Source organism: Manis pentadactyla, chromosome 10 (genome assembly GCF_030020395.1).
Source record: "Manis pentadactyla isolate mManPen7 chromosome 10, mManPen7.hap1, whole genome shotgun sequence".
In the NCBI taxonomy this organism is placed as follows: Eukaryota; Metazoa; Chordata; class Mammalia; order Pholidota; family Manidae; genus Manis; species Manis pentadactyla.
Window position 1 is genome coordinate 114,515,636 of NC_080028.1, and position 22,002 is coordinate 114,537,637.

At 38.5% G+C, this 22,002-nt stretch overlaps 1 protein-coding gene across 1 annotated transcript; it reads left to right on the forward strand.

Annotated features, from left to right (window-relative positions):
- The first annotated feature begins 1,098 nt into the window (after positions 1 to 1,098).
- On the forward strand, positions 1,099 to 2,446 carry LOC118925932 (ubiquitin carboxyl-terminal hydrolase isozyme L5-like). The gene is made up of 2 exons (XM_057487536.1): positions 1,099 to 1,322; positions 1,479 to 2,446. Exon 2 carries the CDS (start codon positions 1,519 to 1,521, stop codon positions 2,215 to 2,217), a length of 699 nt encoding a protein of 232 aa, XP_057343519.1. The 5' UTR covers positions 1,099 to 1,322; positions 1,479 to 1,518; the 3' UTR covers positions 2,218 to 2,446.
- Positions 2,447 to 22,002: the final 19,556 nt, after the last annotated feature.

A 22,002-nucleotide genomic window follows, 5' to 3' on the forward strand; every position in this document is an offset into this window, starting at 1 on the left:
TGGCTAACTGCAGAGGACACCATTAAGTCTCTTGCCGGTACCCTTTCTCCCCGTCTTATTTGCTACCAGAATCATGATGTTTTTTAGGAAAGCAATATGGTACCCCAGTGATGGGTCATGATAACCAAGCATGAGCACATTTTCCCCTGATTCTCAACCTCCCCTAAAGCTAGGATGGCTACGGGATCTGGATCTGGCCAAAAGGAAATCTACTGAAGGAACTTCTGGGAAAGCTTTTCCTTTCATGATGAAAAGAAACTCATGAAAGGGCACGACCCTCTCCCCTTCAGCCATTGTGCTGCATTGTTTTGTGTTCCAGGGGGAACAGATATGAGATTTCACAGAGAACTACAAAGACACTGATTCTCACATCACTGAGTTCCTGGAACAATTTCAGCCAACATCTGCTTCCAGGAGTCAGTCTGTGAGGAAAACAAACTAGACATTTACCACTGCAAGTTGGGTTTTCTGCTACTTACAGCCAAACACCTTCTTAATTAATGTGCCTACTGTTCAGTAATGCAACCCAGTCTAACCATTCTTACTAACAAACCAGCCTCTCTTCCCTGCATCAGCCATCTTGATCAGTCTTACTGCCTCCAGTTTAATCTGTTTGCCATCAGATGATCTTTCTATAATCCAAACCTCATTCATCTTCCAAGACCATTCAGTGGTTCCCCAGTTGTTAGGATAAAATTGAAAAGCCTTCAATAACCTGAATTACTGGCATGTGATTGCCTCTCCAGCTTCATTCATTAAATTTATTAATTTTAAGTACTTAAGTCATCATACATTTATTAAGCAGCTGATAAATATGGAGCCAACACAATCCAACCTCTAGGTAGTTTCCTTTTTGTCCTAATTTCCCATTCTTTGAACTATCATAAACATGAATCTTGCCCTGGGCCCCATGTTAGAAGCCTTAACCAGTCAGTCATTCCTCAGGCTCTAGTCGTAACTCATTATGTGTTGAAAATAATACAAAATAATTACTGGTCTTGTATGTTATGACACTCAAAATTATTTCAAAAAGAATTTTTAATAAGTATTTATATAACATGTAAGAATAATAAGATCTGTCTCCCCAGTGGCTAGAGCATCGTCCCACGCTCTGTCGCGCTGCTGGTGACGGCGCCTGGAGGCTGTCGGGAAGTTCCCGAGGAGCCCAAGTAGAAGAAATTTGGAGTTTAGAGCCTGAGAATTTTGAAAAATTGAAGCCAGTTCATGGGTTAATTTTTCTTTTCAAGTGGCAGCCAGGAGAAGAACCAGCAGGCTCTGTGGTTCAGGACTCCAGACTTGACACGATATTTTTTGCCAAGCAGGTATTGTTCTTTGGTTATATTATTTAATCCTGATAACAACCCTATGAGATTGTTATCCTCATTTCACAGATGAAGAAATTGAGACCTGGAAAAATTATTTGCCTGAGGTCACCAGCTAATATGTGGTGGACCCAGGATTTAAAGCCAGATCTAAAGCCCAGGTAATAATGCTTGTGCTACTCAAGCCATAGTAAGTATGTTATTGAACTGTACCCATCAAGATGTCCATTTGGGAGAGACATTATCAGAGTTTAAAGAATTTTCACAAAGTTTTGATGCAGCTATGAAAGGTTTGGCACTGAGCAATTCAGATGTAATTCGACAAGTGCACAACAGTTTTACCAGACAGCAAATGTTTGAATTTGATGCAAAGACATCAGCAAAAGAAGAAGATGCTTTTCACTTTGTCAGTTATGTTCCTGTTAATGGGAGACTGTATGAATTAGATGGATTAAGCGAAGGACCGATTGATTTAGGTGCACGCAATCAAGATGACTGGATCAGTGCAGTAAGGCCAGTCATAGAGAAAAGGATACAAAAATACAGTGAAGGTGAAATTCGATTTAACTTAACGGCCATTGTGTCTGACAGAAAAATGATATATGAACAGAAAATAGCAGAGTTACAAAGACAACTTGCTGAGGAACCCATGGATACAGATCAAGGTAATATGTTAAGTGCTATTCAGTCTGAGGTTGCCAAAAATCAGATGTTTATTGAAGAAGAAGTACAGAAACTAAAAAGATATAAGATTGAAAATATCAGAAGGAAGCATAATTATCTGCCTTTCATCATGGAATTGTTAAAGACTCTAGCAGAACATCAGCAATTAATATCACTAGTAGAAAAGGCAAAAGAAAAACAGAATGCAAAGAAAGCACAGGAAACCAAATGAAGAAGATGTTTTGGGATGTGTACACATTTCCGCTTCTACAATTATATTCATGGAAACCATTAAGTATAAAGAACTTTGAGCAACATCTTAATTGACTCAGTGCACATTTGGCAATAGCACCAGTCCGTCTTGTCTTTAATGCATGAATTCATAAACTTTTTCCCTACTGCATCATGTGCATGGAGTACATATTGAATGAAAGCAATATTGAGAAAAAAAAAAAGAATAATAAGATCTAATCCGTGTCTCATCAAAACTATACACATGAGTATTGAGAACCCAGCCAAAGCCATTCACGGGGATTGTCACATTTCCTGTGACAATCCAATAGCTTGCATGTAAAATTATTCAGTTGTTCACTTGCTTAACCAGCTGTAAACATGTTACTAAACTTTGTCAGTAAATATGGCTGCTTTCAGGATGGACATTAGTAAAGCAGCATGATGAAGTACAAACCTGCCACTAACCACACATTCAATTGAAAGGAACAATTGCAAATCTATTTTGGTAATAACTGAAGCAAAATATTCACAGATGCAGATTGGTAATACCTCAGCTAATATTAAGCAATCATAAAATGATACACACACCTGAAACAAATTGGCATATAGGGCAAAATTAAGTCACCAAAGTTGATAGTAACACATGTTTTCAGCAATTTAAAACTGATATACATTCTTGCACTTCAGATAGTGTGGGCAGTGGTAATATCCTACACAGTATAACTTGAAGATCATCTTTCTCTCATAAATTTCATATATAGAAGTCTTTCTAAAATAGATTCTAAATGTTAAGAAATAAGTATATATCAGATATACATAGAAAATTTTTAAAAATCCAGGCTGTCTTGTAGAAGCAGGCACATTAAGCAAATTGTATTAAAACTCATTTTGTATACAAAAGGATAGAGTCTACTTGTATTCAGCAGTTCTATCCGTGAACAAATATGTATTGAGCATCCACCACAAGATCTAAAAATCACACCAGGTCTTGTATCACATGGTATTTAGCAATTGTGAAATCTCTGCTTGCACTTTCTTTCTCATTTTATCCTTACAACAAATCTGTCAATACAGATGTTTTTCTCCTTTTAGAATGGATTCCCCGAGCATTTTAACAGAGGTTCCAATTGAACCAGGGACAATGGCATCTCCATACTGTGAACTTAAGTCTTTGATATTTTGATTTAGCAGCTTTGTATAATGTAAAATCAGACACTGGTGTCAGGTATACTCATGTCTGAATTCTGGTTGTGAAATGCTTTAGCTGTGTGATGTCATCCCCAAGGTGTGCTGACATAGCTGATAAGGTTAAAAGGGTTGTCTAGAACAAAGCCTAAAATGTTTCAGGCACTCAGCCTGTTTCCCCACAGTCCCTCTTTCACTTACCTTCTTTCCTTAAAGACATATCCATGGGTTTAAGAAAAATAAAGGCTAAAAAAAAAAAAGGGGGGAGGATGATAAGTATTTTCTACTTCATGGAAAAATGGCAAGTCTCTAAGTTTTCCTGAGTTTACCATAAGAATAGAATTCAGTTATTGAAAATTCATTATTCTGAACCCTTGGCTTAATTTATAAAACCAAAAGACAACTTACAGGTGTTTTAGTTATCTATGATGACATAACAAAATACCACCCAATTGGCCATTTAAGTTAACAAACGTGTATTAGCTCAACACAGTTCATAGGGGTCAGGAATTCAGGCAAGGCTTTGCTGGGTGGTTCTGGCTCAGAACCTCTCATGAGGTTCCAGCAAAGCCAGCCAGGGCTGCATCCTCTGACAGGCTCAAAATCCATTTCTAAGTTCACTCATGTGACTATGGATGAACACTTTGACTCTTTTCCAAGTGGGCTTCTCTAGAAAGCTACTCACAAAACATCATGAATTTCCCTAAAGCAAGTGGTTCAACAAAGAGAGTGGCTGCAAAGGAGAAGCTGCAGTGTTTTGCACCTTATCTTGGAAGTGACATGCCATCACCTACTAATTGCTACTGATCCCACAGACAACAATGGCAAAACACAACACAAACGTGTGAATGCAGAGGCGGGACTCACTAGGTGCTGTTTTTGAGACTGGTTACAAAACAGGTACTCCATGATGTAGCTGTGGAGCTGAGCCCTACTCGTCCCACCAGCCCAGACCAAGGTGTGCTAAGCAAGGACATTTCAGAGGCCTAGGTTTTACTGTAACCTGTTCATAATGCAAAACTGCAGACATCTGAAAGCTTCACTATTGTAAACATGAAAGAGAACAGAACAAAATACCAGTTTAGCACCATGTTTCTCACATGTTACCAGTTAAATACTTAAGCAAACTTCTTATACTGACTGCCTCATGTCCCTTTAAGTCTGGATACTTTTGGGGGTTGTGGGATAAATAGAAGTTTTCACCCAGTTTCCAGAATTTCTCACCTGGCCTTAGTCCATTTATATACCAACAACCAATGGATGTTTCAGAGACTCTAAAAGATCCAGGCAAGGGGTGGAGAGAAAACAGCCATTCTCTCCTCCCCTCCTTTCCTGGTACATAACCAGTCTGCCATTTGCCAGTCACCAAGGACCTGCCCATGAAGTTCCTCCTGGAAAGGGCGGGCGGGGAAGGACAGCATGAGCCACGGCAGGAAGACACAGATGGCTGGGAGCCTGGCTAGTGATCCTCAGTGACTGTAAGAAATAAAAACCTTTCTCCCAACCTGCCCTTTCCCTTGACTTACTTCAGTTTCAGCAAAGTCAGAGAGGTCTTGCCCCAAGCAGGGAACACCCTTCCCCCCAGAGCTACTGAGTTTGCCAGTTTATTCGTATTTATCCTCTAGAACTATTATCCTTTCCCTCTCTACCCTGTAAGGTCTCTGAACTATGGAATTGATCTCAGTTGTGCAGAAAGATCCAAACAACCCAAGGTATTTCCATGTCAGTGATATAATTTGAAGAAATTCTAGTTGCTATTTTTAGTAATGTTATATTAACATTTTGGTTCAAATAATGAGAGTAATGAGCACACACTGAGTGGCACATAGTAGGCATTATAAATATTTATTGATTAAATAAATATTTTTTCTAGTACTTTGTAGGTAAAATGACCAAAGGAAATACTATATGTTAGATATTTTTGTTAATATTGCAAGGTGGAACTTCTAAAGAAAACTAAAAGTCCACAAATATGTACATAAATTTTAAAAGAAGTACATAAATGAGAAGCAAAATGTTGCTGTCAGACTAGAAACATATTTCCAAATAAGCATAATTTGAGGAAGAAATGAAAGTTTTCTGCAGTTTTAAAAGGCCAGTTAGTATTTATAAAAATAATAACAAAAGTCTCTTTCCTTTATTACAGTATTGTATCTAGTTTCAATGAAAATTACATAGGACTCGAAAGCTGAAATTAGGATAATTTAAAACCACTTCAAAGATGTTATGAATTACCTCTTATTAAGTCTTATCTTATAGTTACTTCTATACTATAATTTATAATTCATGATTATGGGAAGAAAATGAAAAAGTGACTTTGAGAAATCATTTAAAGTCAATTTTAAACTGACAACTTGTTCAAAGATATGACAAGAGGAATTTAAACATTCATAAATTTTCTCTAGGCTTTATTATTTTGTTATAATAACCTATACTTTAATAATAATGTGAACTATTTAAACACATTGAATAAAAGGCTAAGAAGTTAGTTAACAGATTCTTAAGATATTGTTTTGCAATATTATTGCATTAAAAATGTAGAGTGGAAGATGGTTTAAGAGAAATGTTCGTCACTAATGGTAAAATGGTATTCTTCCAAATGCTGGGACATTTATTTCAAGAAAGCATGGTCTTTAGAGAATAATTGCTAGGAACCATTTAAATAACCAGAACAATTAAGTTTAAAAGTTATAAATGTTAGAAACACAAAAACCCAAGGTCTTGAAGTATATTCATTCATTTATTTTGCTGTGCTCCTAATTTATTCTTCTTCATAGCAGTTATCATCACCGATTACATATTTATTATTTTATTGGTGTATTTTTCATATCCACACCACAAGAATAGCAATCTATCTGTAGCATACACTATTTATACCCAGAACTTAGAGTGTCCCAGGTTCAGAGGAGATAGGATAGTTTATAAATATTTACTGAGTTAATGAATGAGTTGCTAATCATGTGCCAAGCACTGAATGAGGCACCAAAGAGGCAGTAATAAACAGCCCAGACTAAAGGTCCCTATCATGGCAAAGCTCATAGTTTACTGTAGGTACAGACAAATAGACAATTATAGGAACCAACCTCACAAATACTGTGAGAGAGGAAAATGAAACAGTGGCACCAACTCTGTGAAATTGGAGGAAGACTTTCTGAAACCGAAACTCAGACCTAAATGATGTTTGCAGATGACCCAAGTTTCTGAATGGGAGGCAGAAGAGAGAGAACTCTGTTCAGTGTGGGGGAGCTCTACGTGCATGACCCAGAACAAAGAGAAAGAATGACATGAAAAAATTCTATACAATTCTACTGTAGAGTTTAAGATGAGGGGAAAGAGGAATCAGTAAGAGGCTTTCAGGACCAAGTAACAGAAATGTCACCTCTAAGTCCTGAGAAGACTGCAAACAATTAGACTAGGACCCATTTTATTCTTTCTTTTTCTCAGGCCAAATTCCTCACTGTTGATTTCATTCTTGGCATGCTAACACCTGCAATGAGAGTCTCAAAGTGACCATCAGCAGCTCCCAGCCCTACCTGGCTCCCCTTCACACCCAGCATAGGAAAATCAAAATGGAAGGTGAGTCCTATTTACAGAAAAATCCAGATTCACTTTGGTTAGGTCAGTTTAGGTCACATGCCAGTTAGATACTGGAATGGAATGACTGGCCTTGCCAAGTTCTCCTGCCCAGTCCTTGGAGCCTTTGTGGAATCCATGCTCCTGAATCCACAGAGAACCAACAGAAACCAGAGGCTCTTGGTGATGGGAAAGGAGCACTGAATGCATGGGCAGCTGGCCTGGCCATGCATGTTTAGGTTGTATCTTAAAAGCAACTAAGAGCCACTGAATTGAGCAAAGGAAGAATCCACTCAGATGTTCATGTTAGAAATACATTCTTTCTACAACGGGGGTAACAGAGTGAATATAATCAAGATAAGAAACAGGGAAACTAGTCAGCATGTTGTCGCAGGTGGTATCACTAGAGCTAGCCTAACAGTTAAAAACTCAAGGGGGTATTGAACAGTTAGAATAGATGGATGGTGGAGAAGATATGGATTGACGAAGTGAAGGACAGAGCAAAGCCCAGCATGCTCCCTGGGCGTTAACGACTGGCCAGGTGCATGTCAGCGGAGCCAAGGAGGGAGGTCAGCCTGTGGTGGGAAATGATGGGCTGGCTTCTGGATGTCATTTGACACATCCACAGGTCAGAGCCTTGAAGTTGTTTCCAGTTCTCAGGGTCTTGCCATTTTGGGATATGTTAAAGATGTTATGCAATTCTATCTTAGAAGTAAAAATACAAAATTAGATGTAACATTTACTAATTATTAGCCAGGCATGCATTTCTTTTTTGTGCTTAAAGTTTTGTTCCATAATTGCCAAATACTTATGCTATTTGCCAAAGCCAAAGGTTAAGAGGAAAAATGAAGAGATTAGAGGCATATAATAAATTACCTGTATTTTCCTTTATCAAGAAGCATAAATGCATATTAAATACCACCTGCTATGATGGTATGGAAATAAAATAGAACAAGAATTAGAAATATCCTGCCTGAGTAAACAGAGTAGCAAGCACTGGATTATATAACATCCAGGCCAAGAAGTGACATATGCAAAGAAAAAATAGAGCAAGAATTTTTTTGAAGTCTACCAAGATGAAAAAATATTATTATTGCAAAATGGACAACCCTGGCTGCTTGTAAAAGGGGGAGCATCTTTGTGGGGGATAATTTCTACCTGGAGCATTACTTAGAGGAAGAGGGCTTGGCACTAAGATTAGCAGCTGTATTATGGAACCGGTTCAAGAAGCAGCTGTGGGCAAAACTCCTTATTCCTAATTTGTTAGAGGGATGTAATCTTATCAGGGAGGAAGCCGAATCTGTCTTATAGAATAACAAAGCAGACAAAAGGCATAGCTAGACTGTACTTCACAGTAAATCAACGAAGACTTCAGAGTGGAAGAGAACAGAGAAGAGAGGACAGAAGGGAAGAAGAGGCAGAGAAGGAGAAGGAAGAGAAAAAGGTGGGGGGAAAAGAGGAGAATGAGATAGCAGTTGGGGGGATGGTGCAGAAGTGAGAGGGCAGGAGAGAGGGGGGCAGTGAGAGGCCCAAGAGTGGGGGAGAGAGAGGCTGAGAAAGAGAATACAGCAAAGTAACCAGAGGAAAACTTTCTTGAGGCTAAAGGGAATGTTTTAGAACACAGAGTCCTTAGTATCCATTTCTAAACTATTTTCATTCGGATATTAAATCCCACATTTTCAGGAAAGTCTGATACACGAAAGTTCTCACGTGGCGACATTAAGGAGGATAAGAAAGGGAGCCATAACAGGAAATGTGGTCCTTCTGCCAGTTCCTGGACAGAGGACCTCCATCTTCTCAAGAGGAGAGAAAGCCAGGAGTTCCAGGTTCCAGGTGCCGTGGCAGGTTCCTCAGAGATCAGGCCTGGGTTGTATACTAGATGAATCCAAAATGAAACTATGTTTACATGACATACGTCATTCATGTACTCAGTGGACACAATCAAGAGAAACTGAGTGGGTGCACATGGCATAAGGGACAGTGTTGCAGTGAAGCACCTGCAGAGTGGAGCTGACCCGAGAGTGACCGATACAAATATTCAAATAGTAGGTGAACTTCACTACATTAATGGCAAGTGAACATAAATGAAGAAAGTCTGACATCTTCGTTATACTAGAATAAATCTGTACAATTTACACAGAGTTGTAAGGGCTATTTTTATTAACATCCATCAGTATTATGCTTTTTTAAGGATATAGGACCAAGTTTCTAATCCTAGTTCCGATGCTGTACATGCGAGTTTTTTTAATGTATTACTTGTTTATGTGTTGCAAAAGGAATGCTCATTGTTAAATTGTAGAAGCTACAAAAATTATCAAGAAGAAAAAAAAAAACAATTGTATCACCAGAAGCAACATCTGCTAGAGCTTGGCATTTTTTGTTTGCTGATTTTTGCTTCCAAATGTCTTAGATTTAATCCGAAGCAAACGACAAGAAAAGTTTACAGTAGAGAATTACATATCAGCGCCTTTGCAAGCAGAGCTGGGACAGAAAGGGACTGAGGCTGCCCCTCAAGTTGATCCCTTCCAAACAAAGACATCCAATGTCCCTGATGGTCTGGCACAGGGAATGGGGGGATCGCTGGCTCTGTGCTTTGAGGTCGCCCCGCCCACCACTCACCCCAGGCCAGCAGCAGGAGCTCCCCTCCTTGCCGGCGCTGGGGCTACAGGTATGACAGTGCACAAGGCCCGTGGCATAGTAAGAGCTCTCTTCCCCCACCTGTAACTTGAGGGCTCTGACTGGACGACTGCTCAAGTTCTTTCTCAGCCCAAATAACCTATGGTTCTAATGTCAATGATAGTATTGCCTTTTTATAATGGGTGGCATCTCTCCTACAGTTGATTTTCTTAAGGGGTTTCCACCAAGTCACTTTTGAAAACAAGACAAAATTGAATATAATGTGCCAATTCCTTTTGAAAGCAATGGAACGTTTTGCCAGAAAAGATCCGAAAAGGACCTATTGAAAACAGTGATCTCCTGCAGTCAGGGTCTTTGCTACTGGTTATTCATCCTTCTTTCTCATCTGATTTCCATACATTCCCAAATTTGACTCTTCCTTAGAAAACTCAACAAATATAATTATTTCTAATTGCCATGGCAGTTCCCCAAATTATAAAACTTCATTATAAAATCACTTTGGGGAAATATGTTAATTTACTTATTAAAATAATGTGTATTTTATAATTACCAGGAATAAGAACTAGTTTTAACATGGTACAAAACATCAACCACTCTCCCTGTCCGGGAAACTCATAAATAATTTCTGAACATCCAAATAATTGAAGTTATTTTACAAGAAAATGGCAGGACAGTGGAGAAAAAAATGACAGGTCCACTCCACTCCAGATGAATCATAACATCTCTGTAAAATGAGAATAATGATATACCCAACATAGAGGGCTGCTGTGGGCTTCAAATAAGCTAATGTTATAGACCATTTGGCACTTGTAATTGTTTAGTAAATTTTTTCACTGAATCCTCCCCATAGGCCCCAAATCCAAATTTTACAGATGAGGAAACAAAGGACAAAAATCACCAGCTAGTAGCTAATACTCGTCGGACCCATCAATATGTCTCGAGATGAAAGACTTAACTCATATACAACAGCACCTTCCAAATTTACTACTACCGTGCCCACAACGTCTGGCACATGGCAACAAAGAGGGATTTTGACAGATAATTACTGGATGAGACATTGAGAGACAGACTGTACAGCCTTGAAGACATATTTTGCTGAGTAACTGGAATAAACGAACATTACCACTCCAGTGAGCATGTTCTTCTATGGGTTATTTGGGTTTATGCACAGATAGCAAAATTCTTTACAGCAGATGATGAGTCTTAAGGTGTGGAGCATAGATACTGGGATGAGCAAACCAGGTAGGGAATGAGACATACTCGACGGAGCATCACAATCCTATTATGGGGTTGGGGCGGGGGAAGCACAGTCAGCCTGGTGTAGTACTCAAATGGTAAGTTAGGTGGCAATTCAGTTCAGGCAGGTGACGCCTACATGAGTTGTCACAACAGAGGTCATCAAAAGCAAGTATAGAAACAAGCAGGAATTCTGGTGGCAGGAAAAATGAAAGAGTAGCAAGAATTAAAATACAGCAAGTACAGTGAACCACCATAAGGCCGTATGTGAGATCCAGAAATAAGACCTGTACATGCGAAGTTCCCCTATATGATGCTAATGAAATGAAATGACTGGGGTGAGGCTCCCGCAGAGGGTGGGTGCTGACTGCCAGTCCCATTCCTCCCAAACCTGCAGTATTGTAGGGCATGTTATCTCAGTGTTTCACTGTGCCAGTCACACACCCAGCAAAACTCTGGGTGCTCTACTTACAGTAACCCATCTAATCATCAACAGCTCTGTAGCTAGTGTGACCTCCCCACCTGCACAGATGAGGAAACTGAAGTACAATGCGGTCAGTAACTTGCCCAAGGTCAACAGCCAATAAAGGGCAGAGACAGAATAAAAATCCATGCTGCCCAGCTCCAGGGCCCACGCTCATAAACACGAGGAGACCCTGGCTCTCCCAAGTCAGGTATCAGCCAGCTAACACCTGGCGGTAGGTAGCAAGGCTCATGCCACACAATCTGATATCTGAGGTCGGAGGTCACAGTGCTGGTCTCTATGGCACAGCAGATGTAAAGCAGCTAAAACAGTGTTGGCACATAACAAGCACTCAGTTAATGCTGGTCATGAAAATAAAAGTGTTGGTACTGATGTTAGCAGGGAGAAGACGGGGACTTTTACAGGCTCAGTTTGTCCTTTGCAAATTCCTATGCCTAATTCCCACCCCCCAGCACCTCAGAATGTGACTGTATTTGGAAAGAGGGACTTTAAAGAAGTAATTAAGTTAAAATGAGGTTGGCAGGTTAGGCTCTAATCCAGTATGACTGTGTCCTTTTAAGAAGAGAAGATGAGAACCCAGACATGTACAGAGAAAAGACCAGGTGGAGACACAGGGACAAGACAAGCGTCGCAGTCCAAGGAGAAAGGCCTCAGAAGAAACCACCCGGCAAACACTTTGATCCAGAATTCCAGTCCCCAGAACTGTGAGAAAATAAATGTCTGTTGTTTAAGCCACCCAGTCTGTGGTGCTTTCTTATGGCAGCCCTAGCAAACAAATAAAAGAACCAAAAGGTAAAAAACTTAGTATAAGATCTTGGTTAGATTCCACATGAAAGACTGTGGGTAAAATGGCAGTATTTCCAGAATCTCTTGCCTGGCCTTAGTGCATGTCCTTATCAGTAGGTAATTACAAGGGAGAGTGAGGGCTTATCTGGACCAGAGAGGTTGGGTGGGGTTCTTTTTTGCAGCCTGATAGTGAGAGACACAGGGGAGCAGAAGTGTATGAGTGCTTGTAAGCAATGAACGTGTTTCTCCCACTTTATTTCTCCCTTTGACTGATTGCTGTTTCAAAGGTATCAAAGGTATTTTGCCATGGGCTGGGAAGGTGTTTTCCCACCACCCTGCCTTGGAGATACAAAGACGTTAGATTAGGAACTGCTACAGGGACCACATAACAGAGATGGACTCCAATCAAACGCTCAAATACTGGGTCTGGGGCAAAGATTAGAGCCCTATAACAAAAGTAGTTAGCTGTCAGGCAGCTGCTCTAAAGCTTTTTACATACTCTCTGCTGAGGAGGGGACTGGGGCTTGGGGGTGGAGCAGAGATGTCACCAGGACGTGTTGAAGCAACTATAACTGAAGAATCATGGAGGTAGGAAGCCACCTAATTCTTACCACACACCCTCATACCAGATGCATAAAAACAATCTTAATTTAAAAATTCCTCCAAATTAAACCTCAGGGCATATTAAGCCTAAACTAAATCACTAGAACTGCATTTTGTCTATAATCTTGCTTATTTCCAAGATGAATGACCCAAAATGTTGGTGAAATTTTCCTAAAAATAATGATCCAGAAGTCAGAAAATCATGTAGAGTACCAATACCTTAGAACTTCTTGTCATCTACTAATCTGTTCTAAATAAACACATTTCTCTACTCACTGAGGTTTTATTATTTTTTAAATAAATATTTATAGATCTTTAACATTAGGCATGCCTGTATGTGGGTAACATGCATTGGATTGAATTGATGGAATTATTCCAGAAGAATGGCATCAACATACTACTTTTCTTTCCTGTTTGTGCCCTATACATCTACCACATTGCAGCAATGAAACTCAAAAAGCAAGATCTGTTAAAGAGATCACTGCTGTGTATCCTTTATTAACAATGTATTTTGCATGCACACATCAAAACAGCTCAAATGAGCACAAGTGAACTAAAAGCCAATTAGTGATATTATAACCAGCTACAATTTCAAGAAATAATAAAAGCGCACAGTGTGGAGCAACTGGCAGTTGAAAACATTTTGAATATGGAGGCTTTCAGCTATCAGAATTCAACAACAACCAAAACAGCAAAGAGCTAACATACACCATCTCCTACACTTTGAGCATGGTCCACCTTTACAGCTGATTCAGGGCATGGAACACTGATATTGTTCACAGTTCTGATGGTGAGACTCAATAGAAACAAATCGCATTGCCAAAAAGTGATCCCCATTCCAGATTAGTAAAATCTAATGAATTAATGAAACCTTTAGGCGGTGATCATTAAACAAAAGCAAAGGGCCATCACAGCTACTTCAAGATTTCTAAGTAAGAAGAACATTAAGGGATTCTTTTTAAGCTTTATTGTTCAAACGGTGGCTTTAAATTGGTAGGCAGAGAATTGTTGTACCATTAGTCATCAGTAATCAAGGGCTATATAGCTATTATCCAGCTAAGTATTCTCATGGTACAACTCATCTATTTTATTTTCCTCTTTTTCCTTGGAGAAGGAAATCTAGTATCAACTATACAATAAATTAGCATGATGTTACAGTTCAGGTTGAATCTTCATGATACAGTAAAGAAAATCATGAGATCCTGTGGTCAGGACAGTTTTACACTTACTACTGAACTTGACACTATCTTCATGGGTAGCTGGGACTACAGTGGAAACCATCAGACTCCTGAGTTTATGTCAAAGATCACGCTGAAATATGTGGCTGACATTTTAAGATTACCCGTGTGTGCCTAACAACATTTTAAATGCAAAGGAGAAATTTAAAGGGTACACATTTTGATTAATTTAACACCAATTTCAAATAAGATTACACAGACTATCGTGTATTCTCCTCCAGAATATGCCAAACCTCTGCAGAGCTTTTTCTAGATTTTTAGCTACAAAGGCATTATATATTTTTCTCAAACAGTGGTTGTTATTTTAAGATAAAATATGCCTGAGACATAGGGTTTTATGTATGAATAAAGGATAATCTTAGCCCTCAAAGGTTTTCCAAGAAAAGCTACACTATGAATAAAGCTTAGCATATTTTTTAATATGAATTAGAGAGTCCTATAGATGAATTAAATATCCAAGATTTGTCTACTTGTTATACAAGGTACATAACAAGAATAAATGAAAAATGAACATTTTTCTACATGCTTCAAATATTTCAGTTACAGTTTCTATAATCTTTAAGTCTTTGAGAGTGCTATTTTTAAGGAGATGAAAAATGGAAATAACTACAAGGAAATTAAACTCTCTAAATTCACTTCTTAGTTCTTCTACTACAAAGCCTCTAAAACTAAACCAACCCAGATATTTCTCAGAATCTTTTCAGCTTCTGTACGCTTACGGCAGATAAGAAAATCTAGGCACTTTATAGATCCTGGAAAGCTCCAAGTCCAGAGCACTACCAATAAAATCAATTAGTTTAATTTGTATAAAATCAACTGAATTCTACAAAAACTCACCAAACTCCCACTGTGTGTAGACACTAAGGTAACTGCTGGTGCCTGGAACCCTAGAAGTTCCATTCTTGGAAAAAGAAAAAGAGAAAACAACAGGAGAAAAGATCTATTATATTCTTCTGCCAACTAGCCAGAGTAAATGAGGGCCAGACCAACCATTTCTAATATTAATTTTCAAAGTCATGATAAAGTCTAAAATCATGAATTAAGTAATGCTCTGCAAGCACGGAACTAAAAAACTTTTTCATCCATGAGTTCCTTAATTTATTCATTCATTTGTTCAACAGATAGGTATGAAGTATATATTTGTGCCTCATATTCTTCTAACCACTTTGCATGACTTATAACAATAATGTCTTTTAAAATCTTATGAGAAAGGTATTATCTGATATACTTTACATTTAAGGAACTGGAGCCCTGAGTTAAAATTTTGTCATGATTAACTAATCTTTCTCATGTGTAGCAATCAAATTCCAACCCATTCGTTAAAAATTTATTAAGCATTTGGTACTGTGGAAACCATAAGGAAAACACACCCATTCTTGCCCTATTGGAGCTCAAAATGGTGACCAATGACTCCCTTAGATCTAGACAAGTGGGGCTTCTCCTCCAGGCTTTGTGCTTCAAGGAACCCTAGACATTGAAAGGCCTCTTTCAGAATTGTCAGGGTCCCACTTCTATAAGCCCTGGGACCAGCTGAGACCAGCAATAATGTCCAGGCAGAGTCTCAGGCTCAGACTAGGACCCATGTCTCTCCTTCAGGCAATTTCCAAATTTCATTCCTATGCATGGGGTTAATCAGAGGCCCCAAGGAGTCCCCAGGACTCGTGACTTCAGGGCATCACAGGACTGGGACGGGCCTCATTTCTCAGAGGGTGGCGTGGAGAGAGAACTGCTCCCTGCAAGCTCACCATTCTTTACACTTTTCTGTGATGCTTGTGTTGAGACCACATAAAATGCATTTCCCAGACTCCCTGATCAGATGGATTACTGGACTACAGTTTGGTTCTGCCATCGGTGGGGAGGGGCGGCAAGCAAAGAAATTGGAACGGCCTTGTATCCCATCTTGTTCAGTTTGTATCAGCATTGCTCCAACAGCAGCAAATTATTGGCTCTAGCTTATCCCTTCTTCTTTCACTTCCGCCATTAGTCTCACCACATCCACACAGGTTTGGACACAAACCTGTTCCTGCCCCACGGAGGCAGTGGGAATGACAGCTCTGCCTCCCTTCCTTATCTCTGGGGTGCTTGCTGGTTAGAGAACCCAATATCCGTCAGTGCCCTCAGGGGTCTGAGCGCCTGCCTGGCTATAACACTTGGACAGAGATCTAACACCAGCCGAGAGGAGGCTCCCTGAAGGGGTCCAAGCTTGAGCCCTTAGGGCGCCTCCTCCAATCTCCTGTGATCTGCTAACACCATCTGGAACTGCTTCCCACCCACCCTTATTCATCTTCGGATGGTCTCAGCATCCCTTTTTTTGTTCTCTTCTATCATAATTTTATGTGCCTTTCATCATTATTTTATCATTTCCTCCATATTAAATGTCCTCTCTTTGAAATACTTATTGGTTTTCTGTTTTCCTCAATAGATCTCATACTTTCTCTCCCTCGGTCTATAAATTACAGATTAAAATGCCTACCTCAAAATGTTTTTGTGAAGATTAACTCAATTATTGTATGCAAATCACTTAGCACAATGCCTCACACTTAAGAAGTGCTCAGCCAATATTGGTTATTACTTTTCTCATCAGCTACTCCAGTGGAATGGGATTTAGAGGCAAGCTCCCCACGGGAAAAGCAATGTTCTAATATGGAATCCTGAGCCTGGCTAGTTTTGTAATTATGCGCTAATTTCTCTCATCAATACTTTCATTTATTTATTTATTTGCACAAGCCCAGGGCTATAACAAATTTGTACAACAGCATCGCTGTACCATATAAGAATACTCATTCATTAACTGGCAAATAGCCCAAGCACTGAGTCCTCTGAGCACCCCCACTCCCTCAGCTAATTGTGCCCCTTTCCCAGAACCCCTTTGACCTCCTCTCTATCCAACAATTAAAAGCTAAATGCCTGAAGATCCTGTTCCAGTGCCAGGGTCAGCATCTGTCCTAATTAGTTTACAGGCAAGCCAAACATTTTACCCTGTGTCTGTGTATTATACTTCCCCCGGTCAAGAATACTGCCGAAATTAAAATTTTTGCAGATAGGTCTCTGAGACACACAGAGATGATTTTGTAACTTACCTGAGGCCACACAGCTATTAACAGGTGGAGCCAGAATGCATATCAGGCAGTACGACTCCACAGCCTGGGGCTCTACCTGTATGGGAAGATGAAATGACTTCAGCTGTGGCAGAGGAGAGAGGGACACAAGAGAAAGTTTTAATTGAATATGGATTCAGAAGAAGCTACACAAGGGATAAAAATTCATCCCAGTAGATGAAAGACTGAAACCAAGATTAAGAGAATCTGATTTAATAACAGAAATAGGTTATTTAAAATAATCTGGTTATATTCATTTAAGATACTTACATTCTTTATTTCATTTTGAAGCTATTCTGTGAATCCTTGTCAAAATTTACTGAAAGTTGAAAGAATGTGGCTTCTTCAAGCCCACCTGAGCTCCAGGACTGCCTGTTGCCCTCATCTTGTTAACCTTGCACTATAACACTGTGCTCTTAGACAATGTATACCTTTGGATCGGACCTGAATTCAAGTGCCAGCTCTACTTTTTATTAAATGTGTGATACTGGGCCAATCTGATATTCAAGCTCTCCATTTTCTAAATAAAGAAATTACTGACTACCTGCAGGTTTAAAAGACATCATTCAGTTAAAGGATCTGGCTTTTATGATGAACTTTATGGATTTTCTATTCCTCTTCAGGTTTCTTGTTTCTCTTAGGTTTCATAATTTATGTTCTTTGTAATGTTCCTGCTCTCTGAGTTCCATGTTTACTGGGTAAGTCTGTTTGTGTGCTGATAGCATCATTTATCAACTATAACTTGCTAAATAAGCCTAGTATTTGGGAACTGAGAGTTGTCAGTCGACTTAGATGATACCAAAAAAAATTTCTAAGTCTCTTAAAATTATAATTATCCCTTCCTTATTTTCTACCTATCTAAAGAGCAGATCCTCTAGAATCCATTTTATAAGATGTGAACAAGTTCCCATATCATATGAATTGATCCAATATGACTTTTTCCAATAATTTTTAATGGTGGGGGAGGGAGAGAATGAGAGAAAGAGATATGGCTTAGGTATTATCTATCTGCCAGTATCTTATTGTATGGCTTTGATTTTAACTCATTTCTCTAGCTTTCAATGAAACAATGTTGCATTCTCTCACTAAACCCTATATTTCTGCATAAGCTACCTTGGGTTCTTAAATTCATACCCAAAAGACTACTAAATTCCTAATAAATAAAAAGTTATCCATTTTCCAAATCCTGGATCATATAAAATTACAATGTGAATTTCCACTACATATAAATTTTTTCCAGCGTATATATGTATATATATACATATATATACCCCCCCCACACACACATACACATTTGTATAATAGATAAATAATTTATAAATATATAATATAATGGAAATATATAATATATATTATAAATATATAATATAATAAAAAATATATAAGTAAAATGGAAGCTAGAACTGAAGAAATTATCTGCAACATATCAGGCAGAGATAAAAGAAGAAAGGTTTTGTAAAATGAGGTCAAGGTCTCTAAAAGATGGAGTGTAAAGGCATAAATTGCAAAAAGCAGAAAGAGTAGGAGAAAGGCAAATTTTCAAGGAAAAAAATGGCTCACGAATTTATAGAACTGATAAAGGATATAAATATCATCAATCAAGCATTATAAAAAATTTCAGGGAAAATGAAACAAAACCAAATCCACACTTTGACACACCAAAATGAAACTGCAGAATAGTAATGATAAGGAGAAGAAATCAAAGAGAAAAACAGATTGCAACAAAATAATAACAATTAGTAGATGACAGAACACTCAAAATCATCAAGAAAATTTGTGATAAAGGAATTATCCCTTCAATGTGAAATAAAACAGTAATAAACCTAGAATTTTATAACTAGCTAAACTATCATCTAGGAGTAAGTATAAAATAGAGACCTTTTTTGGGTACAACATAAGGCCTGAGAAAGTTTATCTTCCACAGACCTTCCCTGAAGAAATTATCTCTAGGAATGCATTTCAGGAAGAAGAAAATTGATCCCACAAACAAGCAGAGAGGTAAGAAAGAGTAGAATTCTATCTGAAGCCAGGTCTGACCTATACTAGGTATTCAAAAAAATCACTTGTTAGGGGAAAAAAACACATTCTTTTAATTTACAATTAGAAATTTAAAATATATATATCAAAGTACAAATTATTCAGGACAAGAGGAACACAGCACAATTTTTAAAAATTACCAATTCTGAAAAAAAAAAAAAACCTACAGATCAGATCAACTTTTTTCTCCACTCCCGATAAGGGTTTTCAGTTCCTTAAGGTGGAGAAACTAGAGACTGATATCAGAACTTGTTAAGTATCTTCTTTGTATTTTTTTTTTGCACACAAAAAAAGAGTTTCCAGGCACTTACCCTCTTTGACCTTTTTAAGAATATTATTTAGTCACTATTTGTGTCAACATCAATTTATAACTTCTGAATGAGTTTTCATAGTTAATAGCTATTAATAAACATTCAAATCAGAATTCTGGGAAGTTTTAGTGGATTAACTTTCTTCCATGATAAAAGAAGAAGATACTTCTGACCGACCATTTCAATATCCTTGCATAAGACATTGTCTAAAGTACTAAACACAACAGGACAGAGTCAATGCCTTTCTATTTTGTATTTCTTCAAACTTTTCCAATCAACATGATTCCTCAAAGGCCATGTTTGGTGCTTTCTTCCTTAAAGCCTCTCACTGCCCTAGCATATAATTCAGCTAGAATAGGCCAAGAAGCAATTCATTTGAGCACCTAATTAATGCTTACATTTCATGAATGATTTTTCTTCCAGTCTGAAGATCATTTGTCTTAAAAGAAAAGTTCCCTTATCTCTTACATATTCATGAAACTTCTCTCAGCTAGCTCCAGGCCAAAAATTCTCTTTACTTTGTCACTGAAAATATACAGATAATGGTCCTTTCAATATTTCTTTTTAACATTTTTGGATGCACCAGCTCATTTAGGGTATTAGTGTTCCTGACACTATTCTTAAAATTTAAGTGTCCAAGAACTTTTTATATGTATTCTTTAAAATTTTGAGCTAAAGGGAAATTTCATCTGCCTTTTTCATGCCTTACTTTGTATAGTCATACCTTATTAAGAAAATTCTGATTGTGGTATGCAGAACAGCCCTCCAAAGATGTCCATGAACTAATCCTTGTCCTTCTACATGAAAAGGAGAACTTTTTAGAGAAAATTAAATTTATAGACCTTAAGAAGGGCAAGTACCCTGGATGACCCTTATGTACCCAATCTAATCACATGAATCCTTAAAGCCAAATAATTTTTCTTTGAGGATACGCAGCAGAAAGAGAAGTCAGAGTTTTAAACTGTGAGAGGGACTCAGTCTGCTCTTACTAAAAGAAGCCACATGAAAAGGAACATGGGCAACCTCTAGGAGAAAATACTAGCTCCAGCTAACAGCCAGAAAGGGGAACAGTTGGACTGCAAAGTCAAGGAAATGAATTTGGTTAACATCCTGAATGAGCTTGGAAGTGGAGTTTTCCACAGAGCCTCCAGACAAACTCCAGCCTGGACAACACATTAATTTTGGCCTTGTGATACCTTGAGCACAGAATCCAGCTTAGCCACACTGTGCCCAGATTTCTGAAACACAAACTTGTGAGATAAAAAATTGGTGCCATTTTAAGTCATTAATTATATTGTGATTTGTTATAGCAGCAATAGGAAACTAATACATTCACAATTCTCTTCCCTTGTAGAACCTTGTCTCATGGAAGTGAGTCTATCTTTCCTCTTGCTTTTATGAAGCTAGCCTTCATAGTATCTAGATTATATGTCAGTATAGGCTCAGCCTTCCCTTCATGGCTATAGTAACTTCCAAAATGACTTTGTTTCTTTCCCTCAAGGCTTTCCATCTCTTCTATCCCACTAATCCTTTTGAGGAGTGGGTCAAAATTAGAAAAGCAGTTTCTGTTCTTGCTCTCTCTGCCTTTTGGGAGATGAAGTCATCAGCAAGGCAAGTCAGGAACTTGTCAGAATCTCTGATTTTAGCCAACTGAGACTTCCAGCAGATGTCCAGAAAGTCCCTCATTTTGCCTTTGTGCCAGTTCTGTAATTTGTGTCAGGAACACATCATCCATTCCCTCCATCTGTTAGTCTGCCACTTCCAAATATAAGAATTATAAAGAAGCAGCTTTTATGCATTTAGCTCTGAGATGATAATGATGTTACTTCAGCACTTCTCTCCTTTTACCTTCTCACAAATACTCCCTAGTTTGAAGTCACTTTAACATTGTGCCAGAGACTTAGATTTTGCTAGCTCATTAATCCCACATGCCTGGCTGTAGGACTGCAGTTCATCTTTAGTTCAAGTAATAGCTACTGCCCTCCTCCAAAGTGCTCAATTCTCAGTCAGAACTACACAAAACAAGTCTTGTTCAGCAGTAAACTTACTACTAATTCCCAAAGAGAATAAGAGAGGAGCCACAATCAATGTCAAATCAAGATCTGGGATGCCCTAACCCCAAGACTCACCTTCCTAAGATTGTTTCCACTTGAGTGTGTGTTGGACTAGAGTAACCATCACTCACAACTTTACAGGGGCTACTTTATTTGGGGTTCTCTCAGGTTTTACACCACACTGGTCATGTAGCTACAAAGATAATGGGACTAACTTCTAGTCCCCAGTATGGCTGTGTCTCATTAACTCATAAATTCTAGGTTTATTTATATAAAGAGTCTCAACAAACTAGAAAGGCTCTGCTAAAAGGACACTTGGTTGGTATATAGCAGATCCTGGAAGACCTTCACCTACCTTCCAGCTGGTAGATTCCACCAGAGTATTCAGAGAGATCTGGTCTAATCAAAATTGCCTGCCCTGAGGGAAATAGAGGAACTAGGATGCAGACTTTTTCTTCCAGCTCCCAATCATAGTCAAAGTTGTGGCTCTCCTTAGATATTCAGAATAGTCCTCTCTTTTAAAAATATTCTCAGGTGCCAA